Genomic DNA, 18,610 nt, shown 5'->3' with positions numbered 1-18,610 from the left:
TATCTCCTGTCCCAACAACAGGGCAGACCCAGTAGAGGTGGCAGAGCAGTACTATACAGTCAGGAGGGAGTTTCCCTGGGATCCTCAACATTGATCCCGGACCCCATGAGTTCTCATGCCATCAGGCCAAACATGGGCAAGGAAACCTCATGCTGATTACAATGTACTGCACTCCCCCCATCCTGCCCGCCACCAACCCCCCCCCCCCCCCACCCCGCCCCCACTACAAGCTAAAGAATCAGTGCTCTTCTATGTTCAACATCACCTGGAGGAACTCTAAGGGTGGAACAGGCACAGAATGTACTCTGGGTAGGGGACTTCAATGTCCATCGGCAAGAGTGGCTTGGTAGCACCACTACTGACTGAACTGGCCGAGCCCTAAGGACATAGCTGCTAGACCAGGTCTGCGGCAGGTGGTGAGGGAACCAACAAGAGGGAAAAACATATTTGACCTCATCTTCACCAATCTGCCTGTTGCGGATGCATCTGTTTTTGTGGAGACCAAAAGTGGGGTGGAATCGTCCCAGCCGGCCACGATGGCAGGTTTTCATGCTGTAGCATCCCAAACCCGCCATGTTATTTACGCATTCCCAGGAAACACACCGTTTCCATGGTGGGCGGGCTCTGATTCACCTGCCTTACCATCATCTTGCCGTTTCATCACACCAGGCACCATATTTAAAATACAGCCATGCTCAATGCTTCCAGCCTAGGGCTACAGTAAACAAGACATGGCCCCGAAAGACAAGAAGACTGCAGCCATTGAGTGCCCTGTGGACACTGTGGGGGCTCGCTGTGATGTTCTTTACATCTGCTTTGGCCGCAGGAGGGGCAGCAACATTACCACTATGGCTTGGTAGGCGATGGCAGTGATGGTCAGTGCCAATGCTGCACAGAAGAGGTTGGCCATCCAATGAAGATAGAGAATGAATGATCTCATCCGTGCAGCCAGGGTATGGCAACCACCTCAGCAACCTAAACTCACACACTCAAGCCCATCAAACATTCACTAGCATATCACTCACTGTCAGCTCAAGGGACTTCACCACCCATTCTCAAACACATACCCTCACATATCGATCTGGCCTCATTTCCTCTGGAGACTGCCTCCTCAGGGATCACCATCTTGAGGCCACTTGCACAGATCAACATGTGCCCCCATACACCCTGGGTTATCCTCCTTGCCCAGTACAGCCCTCGCCCTGCAGCCTCTTCCCTTGCCTGAGGCCACTTCTCCCCTTCCCAAGCAAGACCTAGCCCTGGAGCCATTGAAAAGCCATGCACATATAGATGATCTGGTATGTAGAGAGCTGCCATGAGCCCAGCTAAAAGTGATGAGGTACTGTCTGTGAAGCCTGGCACTGATGACTGAGAGCGATGACCGAAGCAAGGTAGGCAAACAAATCTCGAGTCCTGAGCGAAGAGCAGCTCACCAAGTGATTGTCGCTTATGTGTTGTTATGAGGCACGTCAGCGTGTTTTCCTGCCGACATGGGTGGATGATCCAGTGGGGCTGGGGTGGGGGAAATGATTCCAGCTGGCTGGCCTAATGCTGATGTATTACAATGAGGTTCCTGACGTCCGATAGCGGAGAACGCGGCCTGCCATTGGGGGGCTGAGTGGATGATCGCGCCATATTGTCCACTCATGCCACCGAACTCGCCCAACGATGGTGGGCATGTAAACTCCCAACCAAAGTCCCATCTTCACATTGAGGATACCTTCCACTGTGTTCTATGGCATGGCCACTGTGGTAAATGGGATAGGTTTTGAATAGATCTAGCAACTCCAGTCCAGGTATCTGTGGGCCATCAGCAGTAGCAAGATTGTAAACAACTATAATCAGTAACCTCCTGGACCGGCATATCCCCCACTCTACCATTACAGCCAAGCCAATGGATCAACCCTGGATCAATGAAGAATACAAGAGGGCATGCCAGGAGCAGCACCATGCATACCTAAAATTGAGGTGTCAACCTAGTGAAGCTGCAACAGAGGACTACTTGCATGCCAAATGGCATAAGTAGCAGGTGATAGACAAAGCTAAGTGATCCCACAACCCACAGATCATAGCTCTGCTGTCCTGCCACATCCAGTTGTGAATGGTGGTGGACACTTAAGTAATTCATTGGAGGATGCAGCTCTACAAACATCCCAATCCTCGATGTGGGCGAGCCCAGCACATCAGTGCTAAAGATAAGGCTGAAGCACTTGCAACAATCTTCAGCCAGAAATGTCAAGTGGATGATCCATCTTGGACTCCTCCGGGGGTTCTTAGCATTAACAGATGCGAGTCTTCAGCCAATATCACACCACATGATATCAGGAAATGGATAATGGCACTGGATAGTGCAAAGGCTATGGGCCCTGACAATATTTCAGCAGAAGCATTGAAGACTTGTGCTCCAGAACTTGCCACACCCCTAGCCAACCTGTTCCAGTACAGCTACAACACTGGCATCTACTCGGCAATGTGGAAAATTCTCTAGGTACGTCCTGTTCACAAAAAACAGGACAAGTCCGACTCAGCCAATTACCACCCCATCAGTCTATTCCCGATCATCAGTAAAGTGATGGAAAGGGTCATTAACTATGCTATCAAGCAGCACTTGCTTAGCCATAACCTGCTCACTGACATTAAGTTTGTGTTCCGCTGGGGTCCTGACCTCATTACTGACTTGGGTCAAACATGGACAAAAGAGCTGAATTCCACAGGTGAGGTGACAGTAACTTCCATTGACATCAAGGCAGCATTTGACCAAGTATGGCATCAAAAAGCCCAAGCAAAACTGGAGTCAATGGGAATCAGGGGAAATCTTTCTGCTGGTTGAAGTTATACCTAGCACAAAGGAAAACAGTTGTGGTTATTGGAGGTCAATCATCTCAGTTCCAGGATATTGCTGCAGGAATTCATCAGGGTAGTGTCCAAGGCCCAACCATCTTCAGCTGCTTCATCAATGAACTTCCTTCCATAAGGTCAGAAGTGGGGATGTTCGTTGATGATTGCACAATGTTCAGCACTATTTGTGACTCCACAGACACTGAAGAAGTCCACATCCAAATGCAGCACGACCTGAACAATATCCAGGCTTGGGCTAACAAGTGGCAGTGACATTTGTACTACACAAGTGCCAGGTAATAACCATCTCCAACAAGCGAGAATCTAATCATCACCCCATGCACTCAATGGCATTATCATCGCTGAATCCCCACTGTCAATATCCTAGGGTTATCATTGACCAGAAACTGAACTGGACTAGCCATATAAATACTGTGGCCACAAGAGCAGGTCAGAGGCTAGGAATTCTCTGGCAAATAACTCATCTCCTGAATCCCCAAAGCCTGTCCACCATCTACAAGGTACAACTCAGGAGTGTGATGGAATACTCTCCACTTGCCCAGATGAGTGCAGCTCCCACAACACTCAAGAAGCTTGACACCATCCAGGACAAAGCAGCCCGCTTGATTGGCATTCCATCCACAAACATTCACTCCCTCCACCACTGATGCACAGTCACAGCAGTGTTTACCATCTACAAGATGCAATGCGGGAACTCATTAAGGTTCCTCAGACAGCACCTTCCAAACCCATGACTGCTAGCATCTAGAAGGACAAGGGCAGCAGATTCATGGGAAGACCATCACCTGGAAGTTCTACTCCAAGCCATTCTGACTTGGAAATATATTGCCGTTCCTTCACTGTCACGGGGTTAAAATCCTGGAATGCCCCCCTAACAGCACTGTGGGTGTACCTACGCCACATGGGCTGCAGCGGGTCAAAGCAGTTCACCTCCACCTTCTCAAGGGCAATTAAAGGTGGGCAATGAATGCTGGCCTGGCCAGCGATGGCCACATCTCATGAATGAATATTTTTTAAAAAATTCCAGCAAGTGCAAGATCTGTCTACAGAGCCAAGTGGACCTGACCACACATTAGTAAAAAATATTGCTGGGTGCCAAAAACCCACTAAGCTAAAGTACAGTTTTGAAAAATACCTGCTCCAATATGTAGGTACTTGAATATTGTTAACCGAACACAGAATGATCCTGATGGGAATTAGCGCAGTATAGAAATTATACTCCAATGTATTTCCTGTATTGTCTTTTATATTCTTTGACAGAATATTCTCAATGGTCTGGAAATAAAACAAGTTGGTTACTATTCCCATTAATATCAATCTTTACTCAGACACAGCAGCCTCAAGTAGGCAAGATTCAATATGCATCCCCATCACCTGCAAATTATTTTCTGTTCAATAATTCTGATAAGTAATATGAGCCTATCATGTGTAATTGACTGAATGCTTATCGTGCATAGCAAATGACATAGAAACACAAAGCGCAACTTATAACTCAATTGTTCATTAATACAGCTGCAGAATAGGCAGTTATATATCAGTGTGTGTGTTAACTAGACTTGCACAATCTCAATATTATTTATCTGCTTGTAGGAAGCCCAACAAGGGAGGGGGCAGTTCTGGACCTAACATTCAGAACTGAGCCCAGGCATGCGGAAGGCATATCAGTAGGGGAGCATTTTGGAGATAGTGACCATAACTCAGTTAGATTTAGGATAGTTGTGGAAAAGTATAAGGTTGGGCCGGGAATAAAAGTTCTAAACTGGGGAAAGGCGTATTTTACTAAGGTGAGGTACAATTTGGCCCAAGTGGACTGGGAGCAGCTACTTGTAGATAAAACTGTGTCAGAGCAGTGGGAGGCATTCAAGCAGGAAATAGCGAGAGTACAAGGCATATATTTTCCTGTAAAGGCAAAGGGGGGGATCAAGACCAGAAAACCCTGGATATCAAGGGACATAAAGGTTAGGATTAAAAAAAAGAAGCTTATGGCAGATATCAAGGGCTCAATACGGCAGAGTCCCTAGATGAGTATAAAAAGTGCAGTGGGGAACTTAAAAGGAAATTAGGAAAGCTAAGAGAATGCATGAGAAATCATTGGTGGGTAGAATAAAGGAAAACCCAAAGGGGTTTTTTAAATATATAAAGAGCAAGAGATTAACTAGGGAAAGTGTAGGGCCAATTAGGGATCATAGAGGTAATGTGTGTGTGGACCTGGAAGACATGGGTACAGTCCTCAGTGAATACTTTGCGTCAGTCTTCACAATGGAAAAGGATGAATTAGGTATAGACATCAGGGTGGAGGACTGTGAAATATTAGAGGAAATTAACATAGAGAGAGAGGAGGTACTAGCGGGTTTAGCAGCCTTAAAAGTGGATAAATCCACAGGCTTGAATAAGATGTATCCCAGGCTGTTGAGGGAGGCAAAAGAAGAGATATCAGGGGCCCAGGCAATAATTTTCAAATTCTCTCTGGCCACAGGTGAGGTGCCAGAGGACTGGAGGACTGCTAATGTTGTCCCATTATTTAAAAAGGGAGAAAGAGATAGGCCAGGAAATTACAGGCCAGTCAGTCTAACCTCGGTGGTGGGGAAGTTACTAAATAGAATTCTGAGGCTCAGAATATACTTGCACTTGGAGAGACATGGATTAATCAAGGATAGTCAGCATGGATTTGTTAAGGGAAGGTCATGTTTGACAAATTTGATCAAACTTTTTGAGGAGGTAAGCAGGAGTGTTGATGAGGGAAATGCATTTGATGTGGTCTACATGGACTTTAGCAAGGCTGTTGATAAGGTCCCTTATGGCAGACTGGTCAAGGAAGTAAGAACCCATGGGATCCAAGGCAAAGTGGCACATTGGATCCAAAATTGAGAGGCAGGAAGCAGAGGATGCTGGTTGAGGGATGTTCCTGTGACTGGAAGTCTGTTTCCAGTAGGGTTACACAGGGCTCGGTGCTGGGGCCTGTGCTGTTTGTGGTGGACATAAATGTAGTGGGTATGATCAAGAAGTTTATGAATGACACGAAAATTGGTAGGGTGGTAAATAGTGAGGAGAATAGACATAAACTGCAGGAGAATATCAATGGACTGGTCAGGTGGGCAGAGCAGTGGCAAATGGAATTCAACCCGGAGAAGTGTGAGGTAATGTACTTGGAAAGTACTAACAAGGCAAGGGATTACACTATGAAGGATAAGACCCTTGAAAGCACTGAAGATCAGAGGGACCTTGGTGTGCATATCCACAGGTCCGGAGGGTAGCAGGACAGGTAGATAAGGTGGTTAGGAAGGCGTATGGGATACTTGCCTTTATTAGCCGAGGTATAGAATACAAGTGCAGGGAGGTTATGCTGGAATTGTATAAAACATTGGTTAGGCCACAACTGGAGTACTGTGTGCAGTTCTGATCACCACATTATAGGAAGGATGTGATTGCACTGGACAGGGTGCAGAGGAGATTTACCAGGATGCTGCCTCGGCTGAGGGGTCTGAGCTATGAGGAAAGATTGTATAGGCGGGGTTGTTTTCCTTGGATCAGCAAAAGTTGAGAAGGGACCTGAAAGAGGTGTATAAGATTATGAGGGATATAGATAGGATGGATAGGAAGGCACTTTTTCCTTAACAGGTAGAAGGCCATGAGGGGAGTTGAGGAGAATTTTTTTCACCCTGAAGGCAGTGGGAGTCTGGAACTCACTACCTAAAAGGTTTGGTTGAGTCAGAAATTGTCATAACATTTAAGAAGTATTTAGATATTCACTGGCATTGCCATAGCCTCCAGGGCTATGGGTCAAGCGCTGGAAAATGAGGTTAGTGTTTTCAGATCTTTGTTGACTGGCATGGACACAATGGGCTAAATGGCCTCTTTCTGTGCTGTAAATGTCTGAGTCTATAAGGAAACACTTGCTCATACTAAAAAGCAGTGGAACTTTGGTTCCATTCTTAATTAGCCAGTTGTGGCCAGCAAATCACCTGCAATCGTTTCTCTTCCTGCTCCCACTGTACCTCTGGTGTCCCCCAAGGATCTATCCTTGGCCCCCCCTTCTATTTCTTACTTACATGCTTCCCCTTAGTAGTATCATCTGAAACAGTGCCAGTCTCCACATGTATGCTGATGACACTCAGGTCTATCTCACCACCACCTTTCCCGACTCGGCCGCTGTCTCTAAAATTTTCAGACTGCTTTTCTGACATCCAGTACTGGATGGGCAGGAGCTTCCTTCAACTAAATATTGGTAAGACCAAAGCTATTTTCATCACTGTGACAAACTCTTTTCCATAGCCATCAATTCTGCCCCCTGCCCTAGCAACCATCTGAAATTGTACAGTCTAGTTAGCACACAAGTGACATACAGCTGCCCATTTGCAGCTGTGTCAGCTTACAAGTATTTTCTATTCCAAGTGAGTTATACGGTGCTGTTTGTATTTCTGTGCTGTTTGTTAAGTACAGCAAACATTCAGTGTATTACATCTCTCATGATAGGCCTACACTATCTGATGCTGAACTCGTCTGCCCACATGTTTGTTATCTTTGATCCTGAAATGAGATTCCAAGCACATATCCAGGTGTCAGCAAGACAAGCTATTTCTCCAGTCACAACATCGCCTGAGTCCAGTCCACTTCAGCTCATCTGCTGCTCAAACACCCTCAACCCTGCCTATGATACCTTTAGACCTGACTATTCTAATACACTCCTGCCTTGCCTTCCACATTCTACCCTCCATGACCTTAAGGCCATCCAAACTCTGCTGTCTGTGTCCTAACTTGCACTGAGACTCATTCACCCAACATAAATATGAGCAACGATCTATAGCGACTCCCAGTTAAGCAATGCCTCGATTTCAAAATCCTCATCCCTGTTTTCAAATTCCTCCATGATCACGTCACGCCCTATCTCTATAATCTCTTCCAACTGTACAACCATCTACGATATCTGTGTTCCTCCAGTTATGGCAACTTGAACATTTTCGATTTTAATCTTTCCACCATTGGCGGCTATGTTTTCAGCTGCCGAGGTCCCAGGCTCTGGGACTCCTTCCCTAAACCTCTTTAACTCTCTTCTTCTCTTTCTTACTTTAACACACTCCTTAAAATCTACCTCTTTAAGCAAATTTTCGGTCATTTCACCTATCTCCTCATCGTTGTTAAAATTTGTTTGATAAAATCCCTGTGAAGCGCCTTGGGAAGTTTTACCACATGAAATGTACTACATAAGTTGTTGTATTTTTGTTGGACATCCTAGATATCGTAGGGCATAATATCATTGAAGAACAAAGGAAGGGAAGGGCTGGTGATTTCCCTGGACCATCAAGCCTCTTTACTCAGTTATAGACACGCAGCTATAGATTGAATCTCACAACTATTAGACATTCTGCATTGTAATGCAAGGATTGCTTCGAGTGTTTTGTCATATGTTCCTGTTCTATTTTTGTTTGTCTGGGAGAACAGATCAACACCATAGTTAATATTCTTAAGAAGTCAACACCCTCAAGGATCTTGCCTCAGCACTTTTGCAAAACACTAGCACACCTACACATCCCAAAGGATATAAACAGTGAGCTTGAGGAAGTAACTTTGGGTGCATGGGTCAGGAGAATCCAGTGGTTCAGCAATTAAGAGTAGGCAACTGTTGCTCAGAGGGCCAGCATGGCTTGTGCCTCAGCTGTACTACCTAGGAGTTCTGACTGGATAGGGTCTGCTTGTAGAAGATTGCTGTCAGAGTGGAATCATCAACTGGAGTCACTTGAATCTATGTAAAACGTTCTGCATAGTCAGACAAGGTTTATGGATGAGTCCACTAGCTGGATCTGTGGAGATGTGGATGAATGCTGTTTGCAATGCGGTCTGCCATGGAGCATGCTGCAACTCCAAGTGCCTCTGCAGTGGAGCCTTCGGTGGCACAGATCCTAAGTACAGTGTAGCATCTCTCATAAAGAGATCACATTTCTGCTACAGAGGGCTTGGTCTTAAATGCATCTGCACATTCATTCTGTTGAAAAATTGAAGCACTGGAACATGGGCGTCGCTTCTTCCCAAACATTGACTTCCATTCAGATTAGTGGGTAGCTGATCAATTGCAATGGCATGTAAACCATTGAAATAATAGGAGTTAAACTCACTAATTCAGAAAATTGCCTGTCCAAATGGGGACCTGTTTTATCTCCAACTCCTGTAATTAAGATAAGCAATCGTTGGACTACCTTTAAGTTAAGATGATAAAAACAAAAAACTGCGGATGCTGGAAATCCAAAACAAAAACAGAATTACCTGGAAAAACGCAGCAGGTTTGGCAGCATCGGCGGAGAAGAAAAGAGTTGGCGTTTTGAGTCCTCATGACGCTTCAACAGAACTGGGTGAATTGAAGGAGAGGGGTGAAATATAAGCTGGTGTAAGGTGTGGGGGGTGGGGGGGGAGGTTAGGTGGGGGGAGAGAAGTGGAGGTGGATAGTGTGGTTGTAGGGACAAGGAAGTAGTAATAGGAGCAGATAATCAAAAGATGTCACAGACAAAACAATAAAAGAACACAGAGATGTTGAAGTTGGTGATATTATCTAAATGAATGTGCTAATTAAGAATGGATGGTACAGCACTCAAGTAACAGCTCTAGTGGGGGTGGGGGGGACATAAAAGATTTAAAAATAATGGAAATAGGTGGGAAAAGAAAAATCTATATAAATTATTGGAAAAAACAAAAGGAAGGGGGAAGAAACAGAAAGGGGGTGGGGATGGAGGAGGGAGTTCAAGATCTAAAGTTGTTGAATTCAATATTTAGTCCTGAAGGCTGTAAAGTGCCTAGTCAGAAGATGAGGTGCTGTTCCTCCAGTTTGCATTGGGCTTCACTGGAACAATGCAGCAAGCCAAGGACAGACATGTGGGCAAGAGAGCAGGGTGGCGTGCTAAAATGGCAAGCGACAGGGAGGTTTGGGTCATTCTTGCAGACGGACCGCAGGTGTTCTGCAACTCGGTCGCCCAGTTTACGTTTGGTCTCTCCAATATGGAGGAGACTGCATTGGGAGCAACGAATGCAGTAGACTAAGTCGGGGGAAATGCAAGTGAAATGCTGCTTCACTTGAAAGGAGTGTTTGGGCCCTTGGACGGTGAGGAGAGAGGAACTGAAGGGGCAGGTGTTGTATCTTTTGCGTGGGCATGGGGTGGTGCCATAGATGAGGGTTGAGGAGTAGGGGTTGATGGAGGAGTGGACCAGGGTGTCCCAGAGGGAATGATCCCTATGGGATGCCGCCAGGGGGGTGAAGGGAAGATGTGTTTGGTGGTGGCATCATGCTGGAGTTGGCAGAAATGGCGGAGGATGATCCTTTGAATGCGGAGGCTGGTGGGGTGATAAGTGAGGACAAGAGGGACCCTATCATGTTTTTGGGAGGGAGGAGAAGGCACGAGGGCGGATGCGCGGGAGATGGGCCGGACACGGTTGAGGGCCCTGTCAACGACTGTGGGTGGAAAACCTCGGTTAAGGAAGAAGGAGGACATGTCAGAGGAACTGTTTTTGAAGGTAGCATCATCAGAACAGATGTGATGGAGGCGAAGGAATTGAGAGAATGGGATGGAGTCCTTAAAGGAAGCGGGGTGTGAGGAGCTGTAGTCGAGGTAGCTGTGGGAGTCGATAGATTTGTAATGGATATTGGTGGACAGTCTAACACCAGAGATTGAGACAGAGAGGTCAAGGAAGGGAAGGGAAGTGTCAGAGATGGACCATGTGAAAATGATGGAGGGGTGGAGATTGGAAGCAAAACTAATACATTTTTCCAAGTACCGATGAGAGCATGAAGCAGCACCGAAGTAATCATCGATGTACCAGAGAAAGAGTTGTGGAAAGGGGCCGGAACAAGGAATGTTCCACATACCCCGTAAAGAGACAGGCATAGCTGGGGCCCATGTGGGTACCCATAGCCACACCTTTTATTTGGAGCAAGTGAGAGGAGTTAAAGGAGAAATTGTTCAGTGTGAGAACAAGTTCAGCCAGACAGAGGAGAGTAGTGGTGGATGGGGATTGTTCGTGCCTCTGTTCGAGGAAGAAGCTAAGGGCCCTCAGACCATCCTGGCGGGGGATGGAGGTATAGAGGGATTGGACGTCCATGGTGAAGAGGAGGCGGTTGGGGCCAGGAAACTGGAAATTGTTGATGTGACGTAAGGTGTCAGAGGAATCACGGATGTAAGTGGGAAGGGACTGGACAAGGGGAGAGAGAAGGGAGTCAAGATAACAAGAAATGCGTTCCGTGGGGCAGGAACAGGCTGACACGATCAGTCTGCCGGGACAGTCCTGTTTGTGGATTTTGGGTAGGAGATAGAAGCGGGCCGTCCTAGGTTGGGCGACTATCAATTTCTCCTTTAACTCCTCTCATTTTCGCCAAATAAAAGGTATGGCTATGGGTACCCGCATGGGCCCCAGCTATGCCTGTCTCTTTATGGGGTATGTGGAACATTCCTTGTTCCAGTCCTACTCCGGCCCCCTCCCAAAACTCTTTCTCCGGTACATCGATGATTACTTCGGTGCTGCTTCATGCTCTCATCGGCACTTGGAAAAATTTATTAATTTTGCTTCCAATCTCCACCCCTCCATCATTTTCACATGGTCCATCTCTGACACTTCCCTCCCCTTCCTTGACCTCTCTGTCTCAATTTCTGGTGATAGACTGTCCACCAATATCCATTACAAGCCTACCGACTCCCACAGCTACCTCGACTACAGCTCCTCACATCCCGCTTCCTGTAAGGACTCCATCCCATTCTTTCAGTTCCTTCGCCTCCGTCGCATCTGTTCTGATGTTGCTACTTTCAAAAACAGTTCCTCTGACATGTCCTCCTTCTTCCTTAACCGAGGTTTTCCACCCACGGTCGTTGACAGGGCCCTCAACCGTGTCTGGCCCATCTCCTTCGCATCCGCCCTCACGCCTTTTTCTCCCTCCCAGAAACATGATAGGGCCCCCTTGTCCTCACTTACCACCCCACCAGTCTTTACATTCAAAGGATCATCCTCCGCCATTTCCGCCAACTCCAGCATGATGCCACCACCAAACACATCTTCCCTTCACCCACCCCCCCCCACTCTGCCGGCTGCATTCCATAGGGACCATTCCCTCCGTGACGCCCTGGTCCACTCCTCCATCACCCCCTACTCATCAACCCCCACCTACGGCACCTCCACATGCATATGCAAGATATGCAACACCTGCCCCAATGCAGCCTGAGCGACCACTTTACAGAACACCTTCGGTCTGTCTGCAAGAATGACCCAGACCTCCCTGTCTCTTGCCATTTTAACACTCCACCCTGCTCTCTTGCCCACATGTCTGTCCTTGGCTTGCTGCATTGTTCCAGTGAATCTCAACACAAACTGGAGGAAAAGTACCTCATTTCCGACTAGTCATTTTACAGCCTTCTGGACTGAATATTGAGTTCAACAACTTTAGATCTTGAACTCCCTCCTCCATCCCCACCCCCTTTCCATTTCTTCCCCCTCCCTTTTGTTTTTTCCAATAATTTATATAGATTTTTCTTTTCCCACCTATTTCCATTATTTTTAAAACTATACCCTTTCTGCCCTTTTAGTTTTATTTCACCCCACCCCCACTAGAGCTATCTGTACCTTGCATGTCCTGCCATCCATTCTTAATTAGCACATTCTTTTAGATAATATCACCACCTTCAACACCTCTTTGTTCTTTTGTCTGTGACTTCTTTTGAATATCTGCTCCTATCACTGCTTGCTTGTCCCTACAACCACCCCCCCCCTCACCACTTCTCTCCCCCACCCTCCCACCTTAAACCAGCTTATATTTCAACCCTCTCCTATTTTTACTTAGTTCTGTTGAAGGGTCATGAGGACTCGAAAAGTTAACTTTGTTCTTCTCCGCCAATGCTGCCAGACCTGCTGAGTTTTTCCAGGTATTTCTCTTTTTGTCCTCAACTTCTTCAGGTCTGGGCCCTTTCTAAGATCTGCTGGTGATGCCTGTAGGATCTCACAACCTGCAGTCCACAATTGCATCATTCAGGTCACTGATGTCTGATGCTCTGAAAAAGGATCATATGGACTTGAAACGTTGACTCTGTTTCTCTCTCCACAGATGCTGTCAGACCTGCTGAGTTTTTCCAGCATTTTCTGTTTTTGTCACTGATGTCTTATTTGTGAGACTTCTGACTCCATGAACTTTGGTACGGATGAAGCCATTTAAACCAAGAGGGCTGCCAGCTTTGCTGTCCTCGCAAGATTCCCACAGGTCCAGGCGGTTACAGACTGGGGTCATGTGGCAATGATGGCACATCATATCAGCCAGGTTTCTTTATTAATTAGAAGGGTTTTCACTGTCTTAGTGTGCAGCTGGTATGTGAGCATAGCATGAACATAAAGCAAGGCTGTGCCAGATATCCAGGAAGCTGCCATGAATCTCCCATCCTTCGGCAGTTTCAAATTTCACAGATGCACTTTCCACTAGACCGCCTCAGCAGATGACACTTGAGAGACAAGAGATACCCACTTAAGACCTGGCTGATGATCTCAGTGAGGAACCCTATCACAAAGGTTCAGGAGATTTAAAACAGGAGCCAGCTCACCATCAACATGACAATGGAAAACAGATCTGGGGCACCTTTCAAATATGGTCCAGCAAGGGTCTCCAGGATTGTTGGGGTCTGCTGTGCCTTGTACAGCATGGTGGTGCAGAAAGAACCAGAGCTGATGCCAGAGGAAGGTGGAGAGCACCAGCAACCTCAAAGGAGGAGGTGGAGAATGTGGAGGAGCATCCTGATTGATGCCAGCAACTGCAGACCTGCCTGCCAGAGAAGATTGTGATGGCTTCACCCAGGCACACTTCCCTTGTAGCTTGTAGTATTGCAAATTTCCCAACAAGGCCCTTGTGCAAGCTACCACCACCTTCACAGTCTTTCCACCTCATCGAGGCTGCTCATTCTATTCGTCGGAATGAAACTGACCAGGGTTAATGGAGATCCAGTGAAGTGTAGTTCTCATTAACTCATTTTTTCATTCAAATAAAGAGCATCGATAGAACAGTAGCAATGTAATGAGCACATAAGTGAATCCCTTTGTGCAACTAAGACCTTCTTCTTGGGCGGAATTTTACGATGGCAGGATTTTACAGTCCCACCACCTCCAGAGTTTAGAATGGCTCGCTGCAGTTTACAGCCCTGTCCTCGCTGTGATGCGGCCATAAAATTCCGGCCCATGTAAATATTCTATTCTTCTACATGATGCTAACGCTGTGGCTTTAGAAGAGCTAAAGGCAGGTTGCAAATCCCCCTGTTCTGCCATACAAGATGCCCATGGCGAATGTCCTATGGGTTTTGAAGCCCATAAGGGCCCTACCAAGAACTACCCATCAGCATCTGTGCAAGAACAGACCCAGTCATCGGCACAGTGGGCAGTGCGTGCGACTGTCTGTGGGGGCAGGAAGGCAAAGGCTGAGAACTGGGGACACCATGAGAAGAATTCCCACTCTCATTAGCCCTTTCTCCATCTTCCCCCTTCCCTCACCTGAACTTCCCTGCCAGCCAAGATAGGGAGAGCACTAGGCTGCATGTGAGTGTGGTATGCAGTCACCAAGGCTTTGATTGAGGTTGTGTAAACTGGAGCAGCAAAAGTGTGTAGGTCATTAGTGTGGGCCTGCATACACTCTGCGACCTGCTGCATCTGATTCACCATAACATTGGCCACACTTTCAATGAAAGTGCAATCAGTGCAAATGCCTGAGACATCATGGCACTCATGTTAGAGAGGGTCTCCTTCATTTTCTGTAAAAGTGTGTACACCACCTTTGGAAATTCAAACCGAAGCATACATATTTCCCATTGCTGCTCCACATAATTTAGTGTATAAACTCCATGGAGGCTCAGAATCTGCATCCAGATGAGTAGACCTTGGAGCACCCTCTGATAAAGATTTCTACACTGACGTCCGTCTCCAGGGCCTGCATCTACTCACATGGGATGTGCTGCTCAACATATGCCACCCTATCTATCTGAGAGATCCTGTACCCACTGAAGTGCACATATCAGTGCTTGTGAAGGATGTGCAGGAGTCATGTAATGATGCATCCTTAGAGTGTTGTCCTCCTCTGAGGACTCCTCAGGCTCATCACTCACCCCCTTTGTCAGCTCCAGCAAATCAGCTGTGGGAGATGAAAAACATGAGGTAATGTTGAATGCACATGAAATTGCGTTCCAAGTTCTCATAACGCAGATCATGTCATTTAACGTATTGGTGACATCAATTCACTATTACTGACAGTTAAGTGCCATGTGGCCACCCTGTTCCCTCCATCATCAATGACCTATATTGCTGCCACCTGCCAACCTCCAGGGCCTTCTCCATCGCGATCAGTTTGGCCATCCCCAATTCTGTGTTTCCCTGAAGTTGTGGGTTTTCTCTTCTCCAACAATGACAAAAGGCAGAGAGTTAGTTGTGAGAAATATTGATTGCTGAGGAGGGCAACTGTGAGGTGAGAGAGCAATAGGGTGAGTGTAAGTGTTGTCTGGTAAGATGGCGTTCTGAAGAGGAGGCAAGAGAGAAAGGAATATGTGTGACAGCAAGGTGCTTCACTCAAAGGAGTGCCGTGTGGGAGAATATACAGAGGTGAAAGAGCGATGGCTGCCAACTGAGAGTTGCAGGACTCTCACCTTCATCGGCTGATGTCACTACACTTTTTCCAGCACTTCATCTAGGTCCTTGGCACCATACTTTGGCTGCTGACAGTCTCTGTGACTTTCAGCTATGCTTGCTTGGTGAGGCTGGCCAGTCTCCTCCTGCCATCCACAAGGAAGAGAGCTTCCCTCTATGTCCTCACAGCATTAGTCATCACCTCCAGGATTGAGTCTGTGAACTGAGGAGCAGCCTCTCCATGTCTTCCATTCCACTCTGCAAATCTTCGGATCACATACTGCAACGACTGTTGTCACTGAGAATCCTGCCGGGAACCCCTTAAATGGAGATCCTTCATTGCTTGGTTAGCCACACCACCCTACCTATCTTCCCTGACTGCTCGGAGGACTCAGAGGCAGGATGCTAATTACTTTGCTCTGCGCACAAATTAATTAGCCAGGTCTCTGACCCAAAAATGCTCCCATTGCTCCGGGAGGGACTAAACTCACACCCAACGTGTGTGAGGTGTTTATTGATTGTCAAGACAAACTATCAAATTACTTATTATTTACAACCTGATACAAAGCTTGATTCATTAGCATTTTAATTACCAATTGAACGCGATTTTCTGGTGGGAGTCAGGACCCCAATGTTGGGCCCATATGGGGGTTCCCAAACACACCCATGGTATTCATGTGTCTACCGGCACAGCCTTCCAGGAGGTGGCGTTCTAAATAGCCATCTCCACTTCCACCATCCTGTTAAGGTTTGTGGACTGGCTTCCAATGCTGCATGATCAGTTAGAGGTCCCACAGCATTGTCAAGTTGGCATCTTCACTGGAAGAGTTGGGCTCAGTAGAGGCAGGCAGACAATCGCAAGGGTGCCTCAGTTGCTTGCAGAGAAATAATAAAATATAGCCCTGCAGCTGGTAGGGCCATCAGATTGGAGGGGGACCCCTCCACCGGAGTAGTGATGCCCCTACTTGCAGCTCCAACATTAGGGATTGGAGCCCACAGCTCCAATGGCAACCTGGCCTGTCATCACTCCTTCAGTGAGCTGGCGGCTTTCAGTTATGGTTCTGAGACGTGAGTGGGGGCTGAGAGAAATCGCTGTGGCAAAATAACAGCGAAGTGGGGTGTTCATTGGACTGATTGCCCACCTCCGTGGAGTGTTCAGCCAACCTAGTTCTTAGTCCAGCACTGGGAAAGCCCCCTCGAGGCAGAAATGCATTGGAGATTCACTTCGATGGGGCTGCACCATTTCCTGGACCGCCTCGTCTCCCCAGGGCTGGGAAACTTAAGCCCATTTTCTCAGTGTCTTGTTTTTAACCTTGCTTTAAAAACCCAACAGTTCAAAGTAACTCATGTGTCCAAACTCTTCTGTGCAGAAATTGCCAAAAACAATCATAAAACATTTAAAATTAAAGGTTATTCCCTCCATTAAAATAGTAGACAAATACATTTCACATAAATGCACCAAATAATCAGACGTTAATACTTGCACAGCAGAATGTTAAGGCCAATATCACTTTAACCACAGAAAAATGCTTTACCTTGGGTTTCAAGACTTTCACATAGTTCAGTTTTGGCTTCTCCATTGGGACGGAGATTTCCCTTCTGGGTAAACTTGTTGGACATTGTGGCCGCTGTCACTACGGCTTTTAGGCTGCGCTTGCGTCTCTGCACATTCTGTTCTGGGTGGAACAGGATGACATAAACCTTAGGCATGTACAGCATGCCGAGCGACACAGAAGCACTCAGATTTATGGAAATAGTCAGAGTGGTTGTTTGAATATACATCTGGAAAATAAAATGAACAAAAATATACATTTTTCAGTAAACACTTTCCACTTGTATAAATGTATATTTTTCCTTGCATTTGATTGCAGTGATTAATAAGTTTGGGTCATACATATATTTGACTAATCCTGAGATAAAAGCAAAGTACTGCAGATGCTGAAAATCTGAAATAAAAACGGGAAATGCTGGAAAATTTCAACAGGCCTGAAGAAGAGGCATACAGACTCAAAACATTAACTATGTCTCTTTTCACAGATGCTGCCAAACCTGTTGAGTTTTTCCAGCATTTTCTGTTTTTATGTGACTAATTCTACATTACCTGAAAGAGTACTTAATTGGCAATTTGGCACATCATGATGTTGTCAACAGGTGCTGTTTAATGCAAGGCGTTTTTTTTTAACTCAAATCTTCTATTATTTTTCGATAATCCAATTTCCCCATGATCTTCATTCTCATTTGATTCTGTTCGACTGCCCCTCTTCCCAACATCAGCCAATGTTCTAAGAAGGAGAGTCAGGAAGCTTTTACTTTCCTGAACTACTCATTTTTGACTATGTTTCACTATCTGGCTTGGTTCCAATCTGACAAACTCCATCACAATTGAGTTTGGCATATTCAACCGTCAGCAACTGTGAAACTGATCTGTGATCACTTGTTTAGGAAAAGCACATCATAGCTGGAAGGCTAACAGGTAGGATTTACCCTTCCTCATTTCATTCAGTCTTGGAACATTTTACATTAACATACACACCAAATATAAAGATAACACTGAATGTTTTCGTTCATTGAAATGCTTAAGCATAGTATATCTATCATTTTAATCACATTGAGTATTTTAAAAACTGCTGTGCTGAAGTAAAATACCCTTTGTGAACCATTTTCAAAAGTGAACTTATCGAGTCCTTTTACAAAGCATAACATTTTTCATAGATGATTCTATTCTATCATTATACAGGTTATTAATGAAACTATATGTGGAGTACTGCATCGGTTTTGGTCCCTTCACATGTTGAAAACGGTTCAGAAGAGACCTACAAGAATGATCCCTAGCTTAAAGAAATGTATTTACTCAGCTAGTCATAGAGAGCTGCATCAATTACTTTAGAGAAGTTTAAACTAACAGGAGACATGATAAAGGTATATTAAATATTGAAAAAGTTGTAATGTGTGCCTATAGATTATTTCAGATAGATGGATTGGGGAGGTTGAAGGGACATTTGTTTCAACAGTGCAGAGATAGGAATAGGCTAGATGTTAAGTGATTCTTCTTTTCCCAGAGAGCAGTGAGTCTCTGGAATGCTCTGCCAGCTGTTACAGTTTGTTCTGACTTTTCATGACTTTAAGGAGCAGCTGG

The 18,610-nt window shown here is 46.0% G+C and overlaps 1 protein-coding gene across 1 annotated transcript in view; it reads right to left on the bottom strand.

The window, feature by feature from the left end:
* Positions 1–9,006: 9,006 nt before the first annotated feature.
* grm4 (glutamate receptor, metabotropic 4) overlaps positions 9,007–18,610 on the bottom strand; it is a 1,385,277-nt gene continuing 1,375,673 nt past the window's right edge. Inside the window, exons 10-11 of the mRNA XM_041196119.1 lie at positions 17,025–17,256; positions 9,007–9,050 (exon numbers count right to left, since the gene is read on the bottom strand). Coding sequence (XP_041052053.1) covers positions 9,007–9,050; positions 17,025–17,256 — 276 coding nt within the window. The remainder of the gene's footprint in view (positions 9,051–17,024; positions 17,257–18,610) is intronic.

The sequence above is a fragment of the Carcharodon carcharias genome, chromosome 9 (genome assembly GCF_017639515.1).
Source record: "Carcharodon carcharias isolate sCarCar2 chromosome 9, sCarCar2.pri, whole genome shotgun sequence".
NCBI classification, from domain to species: Eukaryota; Metazoa; Chordata; class Chondrichthyes; order Lamniformes; family Lamnidae; genus Carcharodon; species Carcharodon carcharias.
Note: the sequence above shows the minus strand (reverse complement) of the source record. Positions and strands in the feature narration are given on the sequence as shown.